The sequence below is a fragment of the Sebastes umbrosus genome, chromosome 13 (genome assembly GCF_015220745.1).
Source record: "Sebastes umbrosus isolate fSebUmb1 chromosome 13, fSebUmb1.pri, whole genome shotgun sequence".
NCBI classification, from domain to species: domain Eukaryota; kingdom Metazoa; phylum Chordata; class Actinopteri; order Perciformes; family Sebastidae; genus Sebastes; species Sebastes umbrosus.
In genome coordinates, this window is record NC_051281.1 from 20,548,452 (window position 1) to 20,571,590 (window position 23,139).

The 23,139-nt window shown below is 40.5% G+C and overlaps 1 protein-coding gene across 3 annotated transcripts in view; it reads left to right on the forward strand.

Moving 5' to 3' along the window:
- The window catches only part of arhgef7a (Rho guanine nucleotide exchange factor (GEF) 7a), a 34,962-nt gene continuing 11,823 nt past the window's right edge, over positions 1-23,139 (forward strand). Inside the window, exons 1-13 of one of the 3 annotated variants that reach the window (XM_037790315.1) lie at positions 1-447; positions 5,388-5,471; positions 13,315-13,399; positions 13,546-13,679; positions 15,377-15,578; positions 16,823-16,911; positions 17,438-17,532; positions 17,709-17,804; positions 18,067-18,189; positions 19,643-19,781; positions 19,867-19,926; positions 20,040-20,186; positions 23,021-23,107. In XM_037790315.1, the coding sequence (XP_037646243.1) occupies positions 283-447; positions 5,388-5,471; positions 13,315-13,399; positions 13,546-13,679; positions 15,377-15,578; positions 16,823-16,911; positions 17,438-17,532; positions 17,709-17,804; positions 18,067-18,189; positions 19,643-19,781; positions 19,867-19,926; positions 20,040-20,186; positions 23,021-23,107 (1,506 nt within the window). In that variant the 5' untranslated portion in view covers positions 1-282. The remainder of the gene's footprint in view (positions 448-5,387; positions 5,472-13,314; positions 13,400-13,545; positions 13,680-15,376; positions 15,579-16,822; positions 16,912-17,437; positions 17,533-17,708; positions 17,805-18,066; positions 18,190-19,642; positions 19,782-19,866; positions 19,927-20,039; positions 20,187-23,020; positions 23,108-23,139) is intronic. The other 2 variants (XM_037790313.1, XM_037790314.1) reach the window with 2 other exon arrangements.

Here is a 23,139-nt window from a genome sequence, read left to right on the forward strand (position 1 = left end):
CACTTGACAGCTTGCCAGGTTATAGAGAGGGGGAAAAACACACCATTCAAGGGAGGAAACCAGACCTGCTGAATATACACCGCATCCACCCGAGGTAGAGGGTTTCTCTCTCTCTCTCACATCGACATCATCTTTTTTCTGGATTAATGATGTTTTTATTCTAACACTCAGATGACAGCAGCCTAACCAGGGCGGTAAGCCTTGTTCAGTTTTACCCCAAAAACACACAGCCCAGCCGCTTTTTTGTTGAATATAGGATCTTGTTGGTTGTTGTGACTGGACATGAATTCGGCGGAGCAGACGGTTACATGGCTGATCACGCTCGGGGTGCTGGAGTCGCCGAAGAAAACCATCTCGGATCCTGAAGCGTTTCTGCAGACCTCCCTGAAGGATGGGGTGGTGTTGTGTCGGCTGCTGGAGCGGCTCAGCCCGGGCTGCACGGAGAAAGTAAGGACATAAACACACACACACACACACACACAGACAGACACACACACACACACTCAGCATTAACCAGCCGCGTCTGTCTGCCCAGATCCGTGAAACCGACGCGCGGCTTGTTGTCTGGCTTCCCTCTCTCTCTGTTCACTGGTCCATGAGGCGATTTCTTTTGTAGGTCACAGGCAGCAGCAGCTCGGGTTATTGTCTGCGAAAACAAGCCCTATGTTATATACGGGCTGCACATCAGCGTGTGTGCACAGAGAGAAAAGGCCTCTGTTTCCACCGCGTATTGATCTGCTCTAACATCACACATTAATTGATCAAATGTATCAGGAGGTCTTCATAATGAAGGGTTTAATGTGCCTTTAATGCAGCTTTAACAGCTTTAAATTCCCCTTTAATCCATGGCGATGTGTTGTGTATGTCAATGTATATGTGACACAAACAGTCTGATCAGCCAGGTATGACTATAGCTCTCTGTATACCACAGCTATAATAAGAGAGAGGGCCGCCATTGACTGCAAAGGCTCACAGACAGATGGAGAGATGGACCCTCTCCCCATTTAAAGAAACAGCGCAGTGTTTGTGTCTGTCAATGTATAGCCAGTTTAGACAGCTACCTGAGGGAGGCAATGTTTTCCTGAAAAGAGGCTTGCCTGCCTGCACCTCCTCCACATAAGCAAATGAGACATTTGCCTGTTAAATGGCAAAACATGGAGGAACCATTTTCACCCTCTCTCACACCGACAATAGGTGTTTTCATTTCCGAGACATAACCAAATTATGCTTCTCTATTTTGAGGATTTTTAATGAAGGCTAAAAGACAGCTTCCCTAAAATACTGTTTGAAAGGATCTATTCTTGAGAACAACTGGGAAATAGAGAGCTACAGGAATGAGTCCTAAAACCAAGGCCTATGGAAAGGAGGCTGGGTCACAAAATTTGGTTGGTAGTGGCAGAATCAGTCAATATATTGCTGATCTAAATTCTGCATTAAATCTGCTGCCATCTCATTTGGATTGGATTTTTTTTTATGTTTTATCGAGTCATAACTGCTGAGATTTGGAAAACTGTAATGGATTAAATTCCTCTGTCCAGCCCTACAACAATATGTTCATATTATCAAACTAACTATTTCTGTGATAAATTAATCCAAATGGTATGAAATAGCAAAATTTATTAAATTAAGTTACAATACAAATCTAAACACCAGTGGCCACTTCAATGGAACAACAGAGGCGAAGAATATCTCTAACAGATCTAAAGAGATACAACTGTAATTGAATATGCAAACAAAGTGAGCTGATTATTGTAATAATACTACAGCCAGTCAGATAGGCTACTGGATTTTTGAGGTTGACGCAGATATTGATATTTGAGAGTTTAAAAAAATCAAATATTGGCCAATAAAAATATAACATAAACACATTTTTTTATAAGGATCCCATTAATTAGCTTATAATAAAACAATTGTGACAAATATTTGTACTGAGGAATATTTATAGTATAAATAAACTTATCAATGCCCTCTGGTGGACAAACTATTTATTGGTGACACAATGAAGTTCAAACATATCTTTGACACATCTGCACTGACATTTCTCATTACATATCAGCCAACAATACACTGATACGATACACTGTAAGCTGACATTGGCTGATTTATCTGTTTGCGCTCTAAAGAAATACTACAACCACATATTATTACTAATAATAATACTTGACGTTTTCCCCATGCCGTGCTTCTATAATAATGATCTAAAATCCCTGGGCTTGTCGTTAATCGGCCAGTCATATTATGCTACCGTCTGGCCCAGATGTGGCCCTCCTCTGGTTCTGTTTTGGCTGAGCAGCACTGTATGTGGGGCCAGAAGAAAGTGGGAGATTTGGGCTACAGCTAGGTCAGATGTCAGATGTCTATCAGGATATAGATACCAGTGCTATATAGACCACCAGAGATAATATATACTGTATCAATTACCTATAGGCCTCTATTTTATTTTTTTATTTTATTTTTTTTACGAAACACTCTTTTGATTGCTCAAGTCTGTATTAATCACTGAATGTTACATGCACACTTCCTAGACTAATCTCTGCCCTGGACACAGTTAAACAACAAACACTTCGCAGTAGCAAGAGGTAAATAGAACCTTTCCATGGCAGACATGTTGACATGTCATAGTAAGAAAAGCACAGCTGTATTCAATGACATTAATGATGGCTGCATTCCACTTTGGGGAGGCCCTGGTTTTGTGCATGCTGGCTCACTGGAATAACTTACTGGGTCACTTAATGGAACTGAGCCATTGTTAAAGCTACAGTGGCTAGAATTGGAGCAAATATGATTAAAAAAAGTTATTTTTATAAAACGGTCACTATATCCTGACAGTAGTGCATAAGACAGGTAATATGAAAAAAGAAATCATGTTCCTCTGTGTCCTCCGGTGCTCCTAATGGTATCTGCAAGATTTTCACAGACCGGAGGAAAACAACCAATCAGAGCCAAACTGTAGTCTGTCGCTTCTGAGCAGCTGTCAATCACTCGACAACTCCGATCAAACGATCAAACTAGGCAGCGGTGATCAAATATGAATCAATATTCTGTTACTGTAATGCCTATTTCTCGCCTCAAATGTTTTCAGAAACATCTTGTTTTGTACTGTTTAGCTGTAAAATGAGAAAGTTTGCTCAGGCTGGTGGGCGGTGCTTGGTATTTCCTCAACTGATCTCAACATGGCTGCCGGGTCACAAACTTTCTCATTTTACAGCTAAACATGCTTTTAGCCATCTTGCAGATGCCATTAGGAGCACCGGAGGACACAGAGGCACATGATTTTTTTCAGATTACGAGTCTTATGCACTACTGTCAGGAGATAGTGACCGTTTTATAAAAATAACTTTTTTTAATCATATTTGCTCCAATTCTACCCACTGCAGCTTTAACGATGGCTCAGTTCCATTAAGTGACCCATTAAGTTATTCCAGTGAGCCAGCATGCACAATACTAGGGCCTCCCCAAAGTGGAATGCAGCCATCATTAATGTCGTTGAAACCAGCTGTGCTTTTCTTACTATGACATGTCAAGATGTCTGCCATGGAAAGGGTCTATTTACCTCTTGCTACTGCGAAGTGTTTGTTGTTTAACTGTGTCCAGGGCAGAGATTAGTCTAGGAAGTGTGCATGTAACATTCAGTGATTAATACAGACTCGAGTAATCAAAAGAGTGTTTCGTAAAAGAAGAAAAAGAAGAAAAAAAAGGGACATCCTTTAATTAAAAATGAAGAATACACATGGAACTGAGGCAATGCTCATCCTCACATCAGGATCTATCATCTGTCCATCTAAATGTAACTGGGAGGAATCTAAGAGGCAAAGAAGAGATGCGAGTGAGGGAGGCAAAGCGGCCTGTTATAGCTAACTGATACAGTATATATTATCTCTGGTGGTCTATATAGCACTGGTATCTATACCCTGATAGACATCTGGCATCTGACCCAGCTGTAGCGCAAATCTCCCACTTTCATCTGGCCCCACATACAGTGCTGCTCAGCCAAAACAGAACCAGAGGTGGGCCACATCTGGGCCAGACGGTAGCACAATATGACTGGCCGATTAACGACAAGCCCAGGGATTTTAGATCATTATTATCTACGCACGGCATGGGGAAAGTTTTATAAAAATGGCTTTTTTTAATCATATTTGCTCCATTTCTACCCACTGCACTATAGTTTACTTGTAATTGTTACTTCCTACCACTGCTAATATATACTCAGTTACCAGTTTATTAGCTACACTTAGCTAAAACTAATGCAGTCTAATACTGATATGAATCCTATTTTCATGAAGGTTATAATGTTTCAACACTATGGTATGCCTTATAATGAGATTTTGTCAACCCCATTTATATCAATGAGGCTTTTTTTCCATCTCATTTTAATTTCAAAATTTATTTTGAACATGTAGAATACAAAAAAACAAATAAAATAAAAAATAAAGAAAAAGAATGATCATACCAACAAGTGGACAGTCAGAAACAAGTAGTATTAACATACAATGAAAAGCGTAAGAAAAATAAATTGTCAACACTTGATGCCTTGATTTACATATTCGAAAGGGAGTGAGAAGAAGTATACATTTATTTAATCCCACCCTTTCTCCATAAGTCAATTATTAATTAATAACCAGCTTCCTTATTAAGCCAAACATATACTATAATTCAAATTTCCTAAATGTGTCTAATTATATATCATATATATATATATTATATTAATGCATCTTCATTCATTATTATAATAATACGAAATGGGCCATTCTGCATGAGTATTGCCTACTTTACGTTTATTCTGATGCTAATATTTTTGTACTTTTAAGCTACTTAAGTCAAATTGAGAATGCAAGACTTGTACTTTTGCTTTAAGTAAATTAGCTGAATACTTCTACCACTACTGTTCAAATCTAAAAATTCCAGCTAACATATCCTGCATCACTCTCAATTCAATTACTCTCATACTCTAATTAAATCTACCTACATTTGTCTAACTATAATTATTATTATTTATAATTATTCTAACTATAAGTATTACCTTTAATCTGTGTCATACAGAAATATAAATTAATCACAGATATAATTATCAGTTTCATCATGTGTGTCTCAACATTTTTCTTTCTTAACCAACTTAGTCAGAGAGTAGGTTGTTATACAACCAGAGCTCCCATAGGCTACAGCAACATCAGTGGGGATCCCTATTTGTCAACGTCATTTCCCTCGACCCAACACCAGCAGCCTCCTCCACTTCCAAACACACACACACACACACAGACTGGATAATGCACGTCGAGACTGACTATAAGGGCTGATAAACTCAGAGCAAACCGCAGTGTGCAAACCGAGAAACCCGCAGCGTGAACTGGAAGTTCATCTCTAAACCAGCGTTTCCGTCTTTCCAGATTTACCAAGAACCGAAGAACGACGGAGAGTGTCTGAGCAACATAAAGGAGTTCCTGAAGGGCTGCACGTCGTTCCGCGTCGAGGTAAGTAACCCTCTCTCTCACATTGTGGGCATTATCTTGTGTTTATATACCATACCTTAACCGCACGTTAACACACACGAGATGGGCTGTGTGCGTGTTTAAGAGGAGACAATAAACAATGGGTTCATGGAGTGGACGGAGCCCCCTGACAGAGAGGGAGGAGGAGGAGTGAGCTACAAGCCGAGAACAATCACCCCTCGCCCGGCTGAGAGAGATTCGCTTGGCCGCTCTGTGTTGATACATTTTGCAACATTGTGTTCGAACTCCAATAACTTCAATTGATGAAAGTGTTACATAGTAGCAGCTGCTCTCACTTCCCGCTCAGGTTTAGCAAGGCCTGGGTTAATGTTTAGGCTTTCTAATTAATGCAGAGCTTTGTCCTCGCGCTCATGCGTGGCTTTATTGTCACCAGCGCATCACACTAGCCCTTGTATGTATGACATTTTTTTTTTTGTTATGAAATTGCTGTTGCTAGGAACAATATAGGATTATGTAAGTGGATCGATCTTGTTCTAACATGGTAATTTTGCAGTGTTGTTATTTTAAAGTGTAAACAGATGATGTGCCTCACCCTTGCAGAGCTATATGGAAATATTGGTTGTAGTTATGGCAAGTATAGGGCTGTGTATTGGCAAGAATCTGGCAATACGTATCGTGATACAGGGGTAACGATTCAATATGTTGCGCTATATTGCGATACTGTAAGCAAGGCGATATATTGTTTTCAAATCTAATTTTAGGAAAACTGTCATAGTATAAAGAACACACCACCATATGAGTAAAAATAGTCACTATTTGAAATGGCTGCTATGGGGTAGGGATGTCACCGTACCAGAAATCTAGTAGTCGATACCAATACCAGTGAATTTACACGATTCCCAATACCAATTCGATACCACGGTAAAAACCAATAAATCCCATGTAATTCAACACGCACTCCTTTTATTAAAACATTTGAGCATTACAAACAGAGGCATGTAGCCTTTAAGTAATAAATAAAAACAAACGTCTATTAACATTGCAAAACAGTGGCATGTCGCCTTCTTCTGTCTTTGAGGTGCTTTGCTAAATTGGAAGTATTTCGTACGACGGCACCGTTACTGCACCGCATACTGTTTTTTGAAAATGTATTATTACTCCTTGTAAATCTGCCTCGAACGCAAAGTACTTCCATACCCGACTCTTGCTATTTGTTTTCTCAACGAGTTGAGGCGGAGGTAGCGCTGCAGCAGCTGCCATCTTTCACGTCTAGTGTTGTTGTTTTTTTCCGTGCTGTTACGGCGTTCTTCTTCTTCCTTCATTTCACGGCAGATGAGAACCTCTTGCAAGCGTATACTGCCCCCATTAGATCCGGAAGAATAGCATCTCCAGTACCTCCGCTGTGGTACCAAATTGACCATTACAGGCATCGTTCGGTACCTTCGATACCGCAGAAAACGAGTACCGTCACATTTTTACATTTGTACCGAGTTGGTACTGTGGTGGCAGTTTCTGTTAAAACAAGACACAAACCAACGTAACAACTTGTCTTTCAGTGAATTTAATAAAAAGGCATACATTAATAACTAAAACATCTGCAGATGGACTGCAGATGGACTCACGAGCACAGCCACCTGTTGTGGACTGTGGCAAGTGAGCCCCGAATACAAAGAGTAGTCAGTATTTATACATTTAAAGCATAACATGAAGATAAGTGCAAAGAAGAAAAGAAGAGAAGGATAGAAAGTGTATCAATGCGTCAGCACACAGCAGACAACAGAGCATCACAAGACATAACAAGTATTTCAGCAATCTGTTGTTTGCAGTTACAGAGAACTAAAATGTCAGGTCACTGTCCTATGGTGACGAAGTTGAACATGTGAGGCCCTGAGATTATCTAAAGGTACAGTGTTAAACTGCAGATATGAAAATTGCCATTACAGTACCGAAGTATCGGTTCTTGTGAAAATGGCGATGCCAGTTTTTCCTCGCCAACATTCAGCGTAACTTTGGGAGCAATGTTTAGCCTCCTTGGTGACATGCGAGTATGTCATGGTTGGTACCAATGGATTCTTTAGCTTTTCTAGTTTCATATGATGCCAGTATCTTCACTCTAGCTTTAAAACTCTGAAAGACAGAGTAGCGGCCGGTCCGCTGGCGGGCTGTCAGATTTTTAAGAGGTTAATTAAAGATTGATACAGTATCGCAAAACATAATATCGCGATATTCCTGTGTATCGATATTTTCTCACACCCCTAATGGCTAGTTAGAATACCTTCATAATGTTAAGCAAATTGAGGACAGCGTGCTGTTTAAGGCAGTGTGTTGGCCAGTGCATAGAAGGGTCATTGAACCACCCTGGTTTGACAATACAACTCAGTGTTCCTCAGCGTTGCCTCAGCCCGCTGAGTCTGCAGCCACTGAACGAGAGGTGGAGACGGGGCGAGACAAGAGCGCTGTCATATTAAGTGTAAACATGCCCTTTAGTTGTACTTTAGTTTACAGACAGCAGAAATGTCAGGGAAGCAAAAGACGTCCCTCATGGTGTTATTGGAAAAGGCCTCTTGTTTGTTTTGGCTCACTACAGGGACAGGGACAGGCTCTGGCAATGTCCAGCAATAATCTGCAGTTTTATTGGTAACAAATAGTCAAATTCCCATCATAAACACTCCTTTATGTCATGCTGACTTATGGCTTCACAGGCGGAGATACTGTCCTCGATTCTGTCACCACTTTCCTGTCTTTATTTGTTAGGTCCTTGCATGTAAGAGTGTGTTCAAATCCATGTGACTTTTTTTAGTGAACCAGACCGAGCAGGATTACAGTAGTTTGGGACATGGCAGTCCTCCCGCTCACCATCTGTAGAGCAAAGATGGATCTTCTCCAGAGCTCAGAGCACTGCTGGCTCTGACCCCAGGTAGCTGCGGCTGCAGATTAGAGCAGTGGCTTTCGCTTACACGAGAAAGACTGACAGATAGACGCTGTGCTTTTGCAGTCCTGACCTACCTCTCTTTATTGGAGTTAAGCCGGGTGTTTGGCTGAACATCAACAATGCTAGCCTTGCTGTGTTTGCCCGTCTAGTGTGGCTCTTTCACCAGGATTGATCTCTTTAAGATCTAATTTGGATACCTCATGCAGATTAGACACTCAAGACCACGCCTCACACTCAGGCAGCTGCTGATACTGACCCTTAACCCCTAATGTGTTTGACCACAGGAAGTGATCATTAGAATTCCCATGACCCCACTGGTCCCTCTGGAATAGTAACCTTACCCCTTGTCTACCCTGAGTATAATCACAGATCCATCTGTCTCGACTAATGGCAGACTTTGAATCCAAGATAAGACATGTTGTATTGTATAGCTATGCAGTAGACAACGTATAGTGCTGTTTAAGGAACATAGTGAAATGAAGAAAAATGCCCATCATAATTTTCAGAGCCAAATGTGAAATCTTCAAATCAAGTCCAACCAACAGAACAAAACTCATAGAAATAATATTTAACACAGAAAAAACCTTAACATGGTATCTCTGGAACCAGAAAATATTTGCTACTTTTGCTTGATTAAACGACTGTAACTATTAAACAATTATCAAAACTGTCACTGTTTAGCTCACCAATCAACCGAGCTCTAGTTGGCTCTTTACTAAAGTCGTTTGGATTTGATTTTAGCAACGACCATGAGGTCAAAGTTCTGAATTTTAAGCTGTAATTTGAGGGTGTTTACATCCACTTCCGTCAAACCGATATCATTAGCCATCTTTATTTACTTAATTACTTGGGCCTTTGTGTTCCTTGAGAAAATAGACCATTGATTTTCCACCCTTGTCTGTCTTGGGCCATTTTCTCCAGCCGTTGCCACGTCAGTCCATCATCTTTAAATAAAGGCATCTGAAGCGAATCTGATGAAGCAACATGTGAAATGTGTAGTTTGCTCCTTTTTGTTTTTAATATAATCTGTTAATAAAACAGCGTCTATCCTAGTATCCTGGTATGTGCTGGAACTTTGATTTCTTTTGGTATAATAAAAGCATATTCATATTAAACCGGAAATCCTTTGCAGTCAGTGACTGGTTAATGTCTGCGACTCATAGACATCAGCAGCAGGCAGCCATTTTCACCAGAGCTACACCGATAAATTGGCCAGTTAGATGCATCAAATCAGATTTAGGAAATTCTCAAATACCAATATTGGCCTCCAGTATGAGTTGGGCTGTAACCTTCATTTCTTGCTTGTCTGTGGGTTATTGTCTTCGGGAACTGAAACACATGATCAGTTGGATTGGTGTCTGCTGACTTACTTAGCCGGTGAAGAATATCCCACTGTTTGGCTTTAAACTGCTTGGCTGCCTTGTCTGTATGTTTAGAATCATTGTCCTGTTATATTGTACTAAAATTGGGACAATGAGTCCAATGCTGTCAACCCTATATGGATGTGTGAACTACAGATGTTCCGATACCATTTTTTCCTTCCCGATACCAATTACGATAGTCCAGTGTCATTGTCTAAATGCATATTGTATGTATTCATAGCTCCCACACTGTAGACAGTTGTACCACTTATTTTAGTATATTTAAGTAATCTCTTGCTAAGAAGTCTGACATATAACCATATGCCATTAACTGTAGTGTATATGGAGTAGTTGGTTGTAACACCCTGTGCAGGTAAACACTCATTTCCTCAATCATGACAAGTGTGTGAGCAGTTCAATACGTTGTTGTGGCTTGCTGAGTCACAGAGGGGTGTTGCACCATTGTCTCAGCCTGCTCTGAGGGATCATTACCTGACTGTGATGCTGAGGCCTGTCGAACATGTCGAAGCCTGTCACGTACATTATTTCCATGCATGAATGTTTGATTTACGTCATCCATCGTGTTTCACTTTGAAGACTGGTAACTGTTTTTTTCTAATGGGGAATCTGTTGACTTGACTTGACTTTAAAGGGATAGTTCAGGTGTTTTGGAGTGGGGTTGTATGATCCATAGTCAGTGTATGTTTCCGACGGGGAACTGAAGCCGTTATCTATGTTAAAATTACAGTTTTTTGGCATTGACCAGAGCATAGATGGACACTACGGCTTGAGTTCCCCGTCGGAAAGGGCTGTCTGACAGCAAGATAAAGTGAAGAAAATATTCTAAATATAGCGTACACTTAAACTGATATTGATTTTTTTTTAGGTGAGTCTTTCTTTTAGGTGGCTAAAATATGTTATGTCCACAGCAGTAGATTGCTTTTGTTTCATGCGGTAACTCCTGTTTGTTTCTCCAAGCTGGAGGCGTGCCGACTGTCATCTACTGTAGGTAATACACTGACTGTGGTTAAGCACCTCATACATCTCCACTTCAAAACACATGAACTATCCCTTAAAAGAAGGAGGAAGAACCAAACTTTTGCAGTTATTGTGGGAAGTTAAGTGCAAATACTGAATGTTAGTTGTTGTTGTTTCAGTTCCCAGTGGAAGTATTGACGGGTGAGGAAGAGAGTGCTTTCACATGAATGCTCCTCAAGGACAGCACGTCTTTCAGTAGCTTGTACACACACACACACACACACACACATATATATACAAAAACACACTATTGCAAACGCATCATTCACATATTCCCTCAGGACATATCTGCAATCAGAGCGGAAGATGAAAGAGACTCATATCTCCCAGTCACTCACCCTCAGTATAACTGAAGCGAGAGTAACTAATCAAATGAAGCCGTTCCACAGGAAGAGAGAGGACAACTACAGTCATCAACAGAGATACAATCACTGCCATTCATAGTAACCTGGAGGCTAGTGAGGGTCATACTGACCGTGATACAGACAGTGCTTACACTTTTACTGCAGTTAAAGGAGAAGGCTGGCATTATTCTAAGAAAGCCATCAATGCATTAGTCTGTTTCTCAATACTTTCTGTCTTCCCTACTCGGTCTGTGACACCCATGCCCTGTTCATGTTATCGCAGTAGCATTCACATCAACATCCAAGTCATCCCAAGATGAAATCTGTCGTTTCCGCATCTGATTCGACTGTTATCCGCTCATTAAATGTGCGTTATCAGTCATTATAAGCCTCATATATGTGGGTCAGTAGGGGCCTTCTACGCCCTTAAAAGCAACACGTTCTAACACGATGTAAAACTGACTGAAACGTTATGTTTTGAACACAAAAAAAACAGCTTGTTTAGGCAACAAAACCACTTAGTTAGGTTTAGGGAAAAAGATCGTGTTTTGGCTTAAAATAAATACGTTTGAAAAGTGAAAGTGAAACTTAATGTTGTGAACACAAAGACAACTACACTAGGGCTGTGTATTGGCAAGAATCTAGCGATGCAATATGCATCAATTCAATATATTATATATTCTGTACTGTATATCTGTGCCAATACCAGAATGACACGTTGACAAACATCTCAAATGTGAAATGTTATATAGGCACAAGCAGCTGTCTAAAATCAGCAAATTGTATATTCAGGTCAGGAACTATCTAACTCAATGTCAAGTACATCCACCTGATCAGACATTCGATGCCGAACTTGCGGTACCTGACAGTTTTTGTTACTTGGTGCTTTGGACACATTTTGCCCCACTCAAACAAGAGCATTTGTTGGGAACTATTTTCAGCTGCAGATTAATGCACATTTATTGCGCTAGTGAGTATTTTTGAAACCAGGATGGTGTATGTGGGATTGACTTAAAATAAACAACTACATTGCCCATGTTCGTTGTATTGAAGAAACATGTCATTCATTGTAACTGTGTGTTTCACTAATGTGTTTTTGGACAACAATGGACTAATCAAACAAATAATAGAGATTTATCAATAATGAAAAACATAAATGCAACCCTTTATCTGTCATCTATTTACACTTCCTTTTCCGCTCCATTGCTCTTTTTCATAGACCCATTTTTGTCTTTTTTTGGGTGTTACAGGGGGTCCTTAGGGGGAGATAGCAGGTCAACAGTAGATGTCACATAAAAGTGGTGTACATCATCTGAAGTGTGTGTCAAGTTGTGGTAGTCAATCAGAAATAAACATGAATTAATTAATTAAAATAAATTGTAAAAGTGTATAAAGGCTGATAACATTATGATAGAAGTATATGATGGCCATCCCCATGCTTTATTATGTCTCATAAGTTGGTGAAGCAATTTTGGGGTTGATACCATTTGTTACACAGATTTGGTGCTAAATTTAACCATTTTTTACCAATCGAGAATTGATAGAAATGATCAATAATCCCTCCCAAATACCACATTAAGACACCAAGACCTTGAAGGTGTGATTTATTATCCAAAACTTTTGACATTTGGAGATTTCTGCTAGAATTGCTGTGTTCAATGTCTGGATACTAACATCTGATCACAGGTCTTTGCATTTACATTCGATATTGGCAAGAGTTCTCGCTATCATGATTCTGGCCACATTGATAACAATATGTAAATTAGCCCTAAGACTTTGGCTATTGAGGAAATACTTGTCAGTAATATAAAATCATTGTTAGTTTTGATATTTTCATTGGATTTGTAGGCAATAAGAAAAACATAGAATATAGCCAACCTTATCCTTTGATGCTCTTGTATGAAGGGAACTCAGCTTTTGTCTGTGTCTTTTGTGAAGCACATAATTCAACCAGTATGGTAGAACGCTATAAATAATGTCTGATTGTAGCTGCTGCAGATATATCTGTGTCTGCTAAGCTTGTGTGTTTCGCCCACTACTTCTGTCAAAGATAACAAGAGTTATCGATTGACTGCTCAGTGCTGGCAGTGTGGCCAAGTGATGACACGGCCCTACTGCACTGGAATTAGCGATTCGCTTTAAAAGGGACATGCACTTGCTGATGACGCTCTGTCCTCTCTCGCCCACAGCCGTTTGAGGCCAGCGACCTGCTGCTAGGACTGAACTTCTCAAAGGTGCTGAGCAGTCTGGTTTCTCTGAATAAAGTGACTGCAGGTGAGTCAAAATATGTGCAATGTGTGTGAGTGTCATGATGCGTGTGGGCGTTTTTATGAAAGACAGGCGAGTAGTCATGAGTGTGTGGGCGCTGCTGACTGCAGATACCAGGTCTGGTGTATTTATGTTTTGCCCTTTCCATCCAGATATCGGCGTGGGCAGTGACTCAGTGTGCGCCCGACACTCTTCAGCCCATCGCATCAAGTCCTTTGAGTCGCTGTCCTCTCAGGCTTCACTGGGTCGATCCTCCAAGCTGCTGCAGAACCAGTTTCGCAGTCTGGTAAGGTCAACACTCACAATAGATCTGAGTTACTGAAAAGATTAACACAATAACATAAACCTGTCATATATAATACAATACAAAGCAACAGCTGGGCAGTAAATACTACCTTTGTGAAGATATTAGAGGTCTGTGTTTAGGGCTGAATGATTTCTAAAAAATATCAAATTGCGATTATTTTGACTGATATTGCAATTGCGATATGATTTGCAATATTAGAGAGAATGATACATTTTTACATCATTATTCTCAAACTTATTAAAATGATTTCGGTGTGATTTTTGAGGGAATCTGTACCAAACAGATGTTTTCTTACTTCTGTGTAATATGCTATATGATGTGTAGGACATGACATCTCTGCAGCGCCATAATATTTAATTTAAAATGGTATTTTGACACACATTTGCCTTTAATAAATATTGTCTCTCCTGCGATTTGAAAATTGCAGCAGGCCATATTGCAATTTCGATAAAGTTTTGATTAATTGTGCAGCCCTTTTGCGTTATGTTGTCCAGTTGTTATGGGACACAAGTATGTAAGGGATAATGTACAGCGAGCCGGTCATTGTTGTGAAATAAACCCCGACAGGTGGGTCTTGCATCGCCCTGAAGGGGTTTATTTCCCAACAATGACCCGCTAGCTGTACATTATCCCACTTATTACACGGCTACTTAACTTAAGAAATCAATAATTTGACACAAAAATGGTCTGCCAGAGTCCGACATCAGAACTGCGCCCATATCAACGGCCCGTTATACATAGCAACGGCCTGCTATAAAGAAATAACAGACCGCAGAACGCTGTGATTGACCAATCAGAACCGAGTATTCAACAAAGTGGTGTAATTAATAATTATAAATAGTTAAAGGTCTTGCGCACCCACACGGGTGTTTTTAGTTATTCATGCTGATTTTGCCAGGCCAAGCACACCTGTAGAATGATAAAGGAGTAAGCATTAAAACTAATGTTGGAGTTATGGACATGTCGATCAAACAAAGTCTTTATACGTCCACACACTCCTGAGGCCTAATCAAGCAAGAGAAGTTGAAACATCTGTGTTGGTGTTTTTGTTTTTGTTGCAGGATAGTTTGCACAATTAAATATATTTAGTGTAATAAAATTAGCACAGAAAAATGCAAACATTTTTGTGTAACCTTAGTTAAAGACTTTTCTTTCTGACTGTGTAGATACAGACAGGTAAGATTGGGCAAGAGAGAGGGATATTACATTGAACAAAAGCCCCCAGCTGGAAAACTACAGTATAGTAGTAGTTTATTCTCTCTGTGATGATGTTGGTCCCACCTGCTGTCTGTCACAACTCAGTCAAGCCAACAATCACTCACAGGCAGTCAGTCAATGAAAGCAAAAGCGAGTTATAGATGGTAAAATTTACTAGAAAATACAGCTTGATTTTGATCAGTTACGGTATGTGTTTTGTTTGCATATGGTGAAACCTCTGAGTGATGGAAATAATGAGTATGATGAACAATGAATGTTGCACAATATTTGTTGGGTCTTTCACAAAATGAGTGAATGGAAACTATTCTTGTTGACACTTGTCTTCCTACTAGCATTGCATCTATTCCAGGGAAACGGTTCTCATCAGGCTTTCATCTCCTGACTGTTTCTGTCCGTTTCTGCTCACTTCACCTTTTGCCTCTCTCCCTCTTCGGTAACGTCCTTCCCTCGTTCGTCAGGACATGTCAGAAAACAGTGGTCAGCAGCTGCTGGTGAGGGCGCGTTTCAACTTCCAGCAGAACAACGAGGATGAGCTCAGCTTTGACAAGGGTGACCTCATCGGCGTGACTCGTCAGGAGGAGGGCGGCTGGTGGGAGGGGATGCTCAATGGCAGGACTGGGTGGTTTCCTAGCAACTATGTCCGTGAGATCAAGGGCTCTGGTAGGTACCTCAACTACCTCTGTAAGACATTTCAACTTTAATACAGTACTGTGGAGATTCATAACATTGTATTATATTTGTTTCAATCTCCCCTTCAAACTACATCATTTTAAATCCTCCCGTCTGTGAATGATCATTGGAGCAACTTGAAAGATTAAATCATTTTCTAAACAGACCTTTTCACAACCAGTACACCACACAACAGGTGCCATTGTCATTGCCTCTCCATCTGGCCTTACGTCAGTAACACAGCCCCACATCTGTTGCTTCTCAGGGCCTGCTGTGGTCTGTTGTTTTTTCGCTTGTAAAACAGGTTGATGTTCCTTTTGGCAAGAGGTGGCATCTTAAAATCTGTTTGACTGACGTTTATTTATTCACCTCAACAGTTTAATGATCATATGTGGTGAGTGTAAGAACAAACAGTATAGAATACAATAAAAGGTTCATGTGAGAAAAGCAATAAAAACAGTGATATGAATAAAAATAAAAACAATAATATTAATAGGGATAGGATGAGCAGTGTGGGTAACCACGGGGTAGTTTACCCACACATTTAAGGGACTGTTTGTAATAATCAGAAATTGGTTGTAACAGCTACACCTGTGGCCGTTAAGTCAACGAAAGTCAGCGTCCTGTTGCTCGCGCTCACCCGTGTGCACGCGCTAACTGAATGTGAGCGAGCATCCGTCAAAACAGTGAGGCGACACACGTCAGCTAAAACCACAATATCACTCTATATTTCACCTGCTTGGCAGTAATGTTAGCTGACCAGACGAAGGTCTCTCCATGAATCACTGCTGATCCTAGTGTTGGCTTTTCCTGCCTCAGCCTCCCGACTGCAGCCGGAGGGAGACACCGGCACCCGGTCGGAGACGATAATGTTTCTCGCTGCGGAGCGAGCTGAGAAAGTAACGAGCGGTGTGTGTGTGAATGAAGACAGGCAGGCAGAGGAGCAGCGTACAGCAGAGACTCCGGCCCTGGAGACCAAAGCTCCAGTCTCCCTCGCGTCCTCCGACCGCGGCCAACACTGTTTTGCAAGACGGGCTTCACTAGATAAAACTTTGCGGTTTTGGTGAAAACTGAACGGTTATAATAGAATTTCTGCCCAATGATGCCAAAAATATACTGCCTACCCCCACTTTAAGGCTCAGTATTTGTTGAAAAAGTGTGTTTTTCTGTCTCATTAGATATAATGCTAAGAAGACATATGTGCCATAATTCATTTCTTTTGTCTCTTGCTGCAGAAAAACAAGTGTCCCCCAAGTCTGGCACTCTTAAGAGCCCACCTAAAGGCTTTGACACCTCTGCGATCAGCAAGACGTACTATAACTTGGTAAGGACACAACTCAACAGCTTGGAAATTTATTTTGGTGATGTCTGTTTATTTGGTATTCCTGCGTGTTTAAAGTAGGACTGACATTGTCAGTCAGTCAGCAAGTCTCACCCTCCTCTGATATGAATGATATGATGCATTATGCTTCATTACAAGTTCATTATGTACAGTAGTTTATCAATGTCACTGTGGTGAATGAATACAGTAATGTAGTGAAAACACAGATCAGTCTTGTGGCTCACGTTCTGAACCTATATTGTGAATCACCCCATATTTTTTCTTTTTAGGTGTTTGAATTGGATAGAAAAAAACATTTACATTATAACATTTACGTGTTATAATGTTTTTATGGATTTATAACTCAACACGTGTGGCACTAACTCATGAAAAACAACTACAATGACACTGTAATCCCTGAAAAAAATGACAATAATAAAGAACAGAGCTGTTTTTCCAAGACCTCTTTCAGTCCTTGAGACGGGGACACTTTCTAAATTGAATCTGTTTTCTTCTGTTTCTATTCTAGGTGTTGCAGAACATTTTAGAAACAGAGACAGAATATTCCAAGGACCTTCAGAGCCTCCTGACGAACTACCTGCGACCTCTCCAGAGCATTGACAAGTACGACTCATTTACACATAAAACTCCATGAAACCAGAACCAAGTTATTTTAGCACGATTGTTGTACAACAGGAACCCTGGATCGATTACATTTTACACACTTCTTCTGCATGTCACTGAATATGGTTTTTGTTTTGTCACCATTTTACTTTACCCATTCTGTCTTTTTCCTGCAGACTGAGCAGCTCAGACGTGGCTCTGATTCTGGGAAACCTTGAGGAGATCAGCACCTTCCAGCAGATGCTCGTCCAATCGCTGGAGGAGTGCACCAAGTTAGTCCCTCCCCGCACACACAGCCCCACTGCAGCAGCAGCAGCAGCCTCACTGTTGCATAATAAGCAGAGACATCTAGTGTTGGGCCGAGTGTACTGCATGAATGCTAGATTAAATCATAGACTATGGAATTTGTCTTGTTTTGTGGTACTTTTGGCCTGTAGCACACATCCTCATTCCATATACTTCTGCTCTATTTTCCTGTGTATGAGAGTTTGCATAGAAGCATCATATCAGTATGTGATCTTTTTTTGTCTTCAGGCTTCCAGAGAGCCAGCAAAGGGTGGGAGGCTTCTTCCTCAACCTCATGCCTCAGATGAAGGCTCTTTATGTCGGTTACTGCTCCAACCACCCGTCTGCAGTTAATTTGCTCACCCAGCACAGGTACGTTTACACATCAACTACATTTAGTTTTATTTTATAGTGTTTTCATGCAGCAGTTCACAAGGAAGAAGAAGAGGGTTTCACAGGGAAACAGCTGTTTGCTGTGTTTCCAAATGGGAAATGGGACTGTTTGTACTGTTGAAGTTTGTGGAGTTTGTCTTTGTTTTACAGCTGTAGCTATCCGTTGTTCGCTGGTTGTGGCAGCTACCATCGCTCGTCTCTACGGACACAAAGTGCATACTCTGCGGTCAGCTTGTCATTACCAACACAATTGAATAGAGCTGAAGGAGAGAGAATGAAAGAAACATTTGTTCGCAGGTTAAAAGCAAATTACAGTGAGGACAGGGAGGTGGAGGTACAAATTTGTAATCCGATTGGAAACCGAGATGTGTAAAACCTACTGAAAATGATATGCATAAATAGAGTTTTACAGAAAGAGTCCCAATCCGAAAGGGACCCAAGGAAGGACAGAAAGAAACAGCCTGAAAAATCAGATAATCAGACCTGACGCAGTGAACCATCAACCAATCATGTTTTTGTTTCACCCTGTTCCGTTCCATCTAAAAACAACACTTTAACATCGATTCGGCGACAATGTAGCTGGCCAGGCTAGGCAGTTTTGTTGCTTTGTAGTGTGAACGTAGCATTACACACCCAAATAGAGAAAGAACACCAGCTCTGGTAGCAGCATGATGCTACCAGATCCGCCTCACTTCAACAAATACACTTTTTCTCTTGCACTGATCTATTGAAACCTGCTGCAATAGAACAAGACTATATTATATCTGAATTATGTGAACTGTCAGCCTCAACGGTGTATGTTTTTTTTGTTTATTTTTAATTATCTATCATTCTAATGTAAGTATCTGGGAACTGTTATTGTGAATCATAATGCACTGCCTTTGAGAAGCTGTGCAAGAAGTGCTGTTACAGCTACGTTATCACTGTAGTTTGTCGTGTTATCAGGCAAATACACTCAGTTGACAGTTTATTAGGGACACCTGGCTAAAACTATGTGTAACAAATAATACAAGTCCTGCAATAAATCCCAGGTTATCTTTTGCCAGCGCAGTCTTCCTGTTTCTCATGCATGCTCTCATAGTTTTTTAGACATTTTTAAATCCATAATTTGACTCATATCTAGTTGCCTTTATAGCTTTGTTTACTTACTTCAAAGTTGATTTCCTTCACAATTACAAAGCCAACAAGTGAGTGAGTTGTAACAAGTTGAACGCCAGTTAGCAACGTGTACCAGGTCTGACGTTCAGTGTTTTCATGAACGTGTTTTCTAGCCAATAAGAGATAACTAACAGAGGCCAGTCTCTGAACAGTGGGTTGGTTGTACAACCTGTCAAGTTACTGATTGTGATGTTGACTGAGAAGTCATTGTAGGTCATCAAGGTTACATAAGTTAAATGAATCATTTATTTTCTGTCTATCCGTTCTCTTGCAGTGAAGTGTTGGGGGAGTTTATGGAGGGACGGGGTGCAGTCAGTCCTGGGATCCTCACCCTGACCACAGGCCTCAGTAAACCCTTTATGAGACTCGACAAATACCCCACCTTACTCAAGGAGCTAGAGAGGCACATGGAGGTGTGTATCTATCTGTATCACCTGTCTAGAGCACTTAGTGTTATGATGTGTGGTTAACAACCAACATGTTCCTTTTGTTTTCCAGGAGAGTCATCCCGACTGGCCAGACATTCAGAAGTGCATGGCGTCTTTCAAAAATCTGTCTGTAAGATGATCTCACTTCCTCCCCTGTCAGATGTAGCATGTAACCAGACTTAATATGAAGTTAAATGAATTAATAGCAGGTCTTTAAGCAGTCGTTTGTTTCCGTTGTGTCAGGCTCAGTGCCAGGAGGTGCGGAAGCGCAAGGAGCTGGAGCTGCAGATTCTCACTGAGTCCATCCGGCTGTGGGAGGGGGATGACATCAAGACCCTGGGCTCTGTGCTCTACATGAGCCAGGTCTTAGTCCAGAGTCCTGGCTCAGAGGTACCTACTGCTACGAATATTGCTTCTACACTCGATTTTGCCCAACCCGTTACTCAGCTACGATGAGAGTATGCACACTGCTGACTTAAGCTGTCAATGTAACATCACAATGCGTAAATTACAGTATTTTTATTGTCAATTAACTAATTAATGTGAGTTTTTTTTACACTGTAGCACATTTGGGTTAAACCCTTTGTTATCATCATAAGTATTTAATTTTTGTGGAAGATTACAGTGTATGTTTATCAAACAAGAGTATGTAATAGGAATGAAAAGACAACAGCCACTTAGATTTGATCAAAGTAGATGTTACAGTTGGGTACGAATTTTCTTAACATATCAACAAAATACATCTATGACCGCTAACCGTTAACCACTGCTTTGGTATGCTCAGCAAAGCAAAATCTATAACATGAATGACAGGGATCAACCCAGAAATCATTAGTAAGTCATGCTTATTATTGACCGGAAACGCTTGATCATCACCATCCGTCAGCTTTCATTTAACTCTCACAGTGATCGTTTATTTGTGATGAATTAACTCCCAGTTAGAAAGAAAGCAAATTGAATCATCATGGCATCTTAAGTGGACAGAAACCTTAATTGCAATTTAAAAAAAAAAAAAAAGCACTATCGAGTTTGAATGCAGTAGCTTTGGACAAAAGCATCTGTCGAAAAATGAAATGAAATTTAATGCTTATGAGAATACGTTCTAGATTATTCCTCTTTATGACGGGAGACTGGAGATCACCTCTCTTTAAACGATTTACCAAAAGTAACATCTTTCCAGACATTTGCTCCATTATGAGTCAATAGTACCTCACTTAAACTCAAAGCTTTATACTGTAAATACCGTAATGTAATTTGCTTGACATGAGAGCTTTTTCAGTTACTGCATGCATAATTAAAGATGGGCTAGTTCATGTCAAAGATTCACGGTAATGAATGTGGTTGAAACTGAAGACAACCCTACAAAAATACATTCATGATACCTACGAATTATACATCAAACATAGAGGGTGTGAACGTTTTTCCTTGTTATTACTGCCTTTTTTGATGGTTTGTTTATATTATATAGCTTAAAGGAACAATATGTAGCACTGACATCTAGCATTTTAAAATGGGTACTGCGGCCCAAATTCAAAACATTGGAGTCCTGGCCCGTCCGCTCCTCCGGTGTTACTGATAGCAGTTAGCGTGTGTTTGCATCAAGTTGTTAGCCACTGGCCAACAGCAGTAGTTTGAATCACTTCACCGGCTGTTTGTCTCAAATACTCGCTGCCTTGATAACCCATCTGCAGACGGACTACAGAGAGATGTGCTGAGGTTTTTCAGGTCGGGTAGAATCTAATGTTAACGTTATATCTGTTGATCCAGTTCGTTTGCTTGCTTCCGAGGCCGCAGAAGGCTGTGTTTGTGTGCCAATTTGTTTCGTATGTGGCAACTGGGTGTTGAAATGGGCAGCAGACGGGATCACACAGCTCCAAAACAAAAACAGATGTTCTTGACCGGAGTGGAGATTTGAAAGGAAAACATAGTGGCTGTCAGAGAAGCCAGTATTTCAATTCAGCATGTTTCCTTAATCTCTGATGGCATATCATGGTCATTTTGTGATTTATTACAGTAATTATATTACATATTGGTCCTTTAAAACATTGGAGTTGTTTCCAACATCTGGGCCGTGGACCAATACCCAGCCATTGAACTTTTGCTACAGGGGCACAAGGAAATGATATGATTCATTAAAAAAAAAAAAAGAATAATAACTGTATAACTTAATAGGCTTCTGCGGAAATTACCTTAAACAGCAGTCTGTCTGTGCTGTTTTCCTATTACTGTTGCAGCATTAGCTCTGATGCATAAAAGCAGAGAGCATTTGAGAGGTGATTGAAAGAGCTTGAGAGGATGTAGTGGAAATAAGACATCAAGTGGGTGTTATAATATCCAAACGTTTTTAAAGTAAACTGCATAATGCACTGACAGCCTGTGGTTTGCTGTGGTTGTTGTTGTGAATAAATGCCACATTAAAGGTGCACTTTGGGGAAAACCTGAGCGTGAACCTGCGACTTGACAGATGAGACGTCAACAGTCGATAACTTCTCACCAGATAATTCACACTCGTGTAACTCTTCTCTGAGACTGTCGGAAATGGTTTTATCTCGTTGTGAATCTTTGATCTGAACTGGCCTTTAGTCAAATGTTTACATAATAGAGTGTTGACATACAAACTGGCTTACACCTTGGCTTCGTCCAAAATCACATACTATGCACTACATACTCAACACGTGTACTATCGTTCAACATACTTTTGTGTGAATAAACAGTAGTATGCATCTTTTCATATGCGCTGAGCAATAATTTCCGTCGTCACTTCCTGAGAGCCTCCTCGCCGATTAGAGACGTGTAACCATGGTAACCCGTGCCAACCTCATATGACGAAAACGCTGGTTTGTGAGAATCAAAGTCCGAGTTAATTTAAAGTATATATTACGCCCAGAAAAATGAAATCTTACTTACTTACAGTTAAACCAAAGCGTTAATGATGTTACAGAGCTGCCCGCCAACGTCTGTTATGAACGTTGTTGTCACTACCGCATTGCATTTTGGGATATTAATGTCGCCGTAGTGTCCAGCGTTGCATACTGTAATATTTCACTTGAAATAGTATGTCATTTGCGTACTATTGGTTTCATACTAAGGTTTTGGACAAACTAAAATATCTCACATACTGTTTTAGCGTACTAAATAGCATGTATGCAAGTATGAAATTTCGGACACAACCCATATCATTTTCTTGCATTCACTCTCATTTCTCTCCCATTTTTATTTATCAGGAGAAGAGTGAACGTTACCTCATGCTCTTCCCTCACGTCCTCCTCATGTTGTCTGCGAGCCCCAGGATGAGTGGCTTCATATTCCAGGTCAGTAATCAATCAATCAGTCTCTCCTGAGT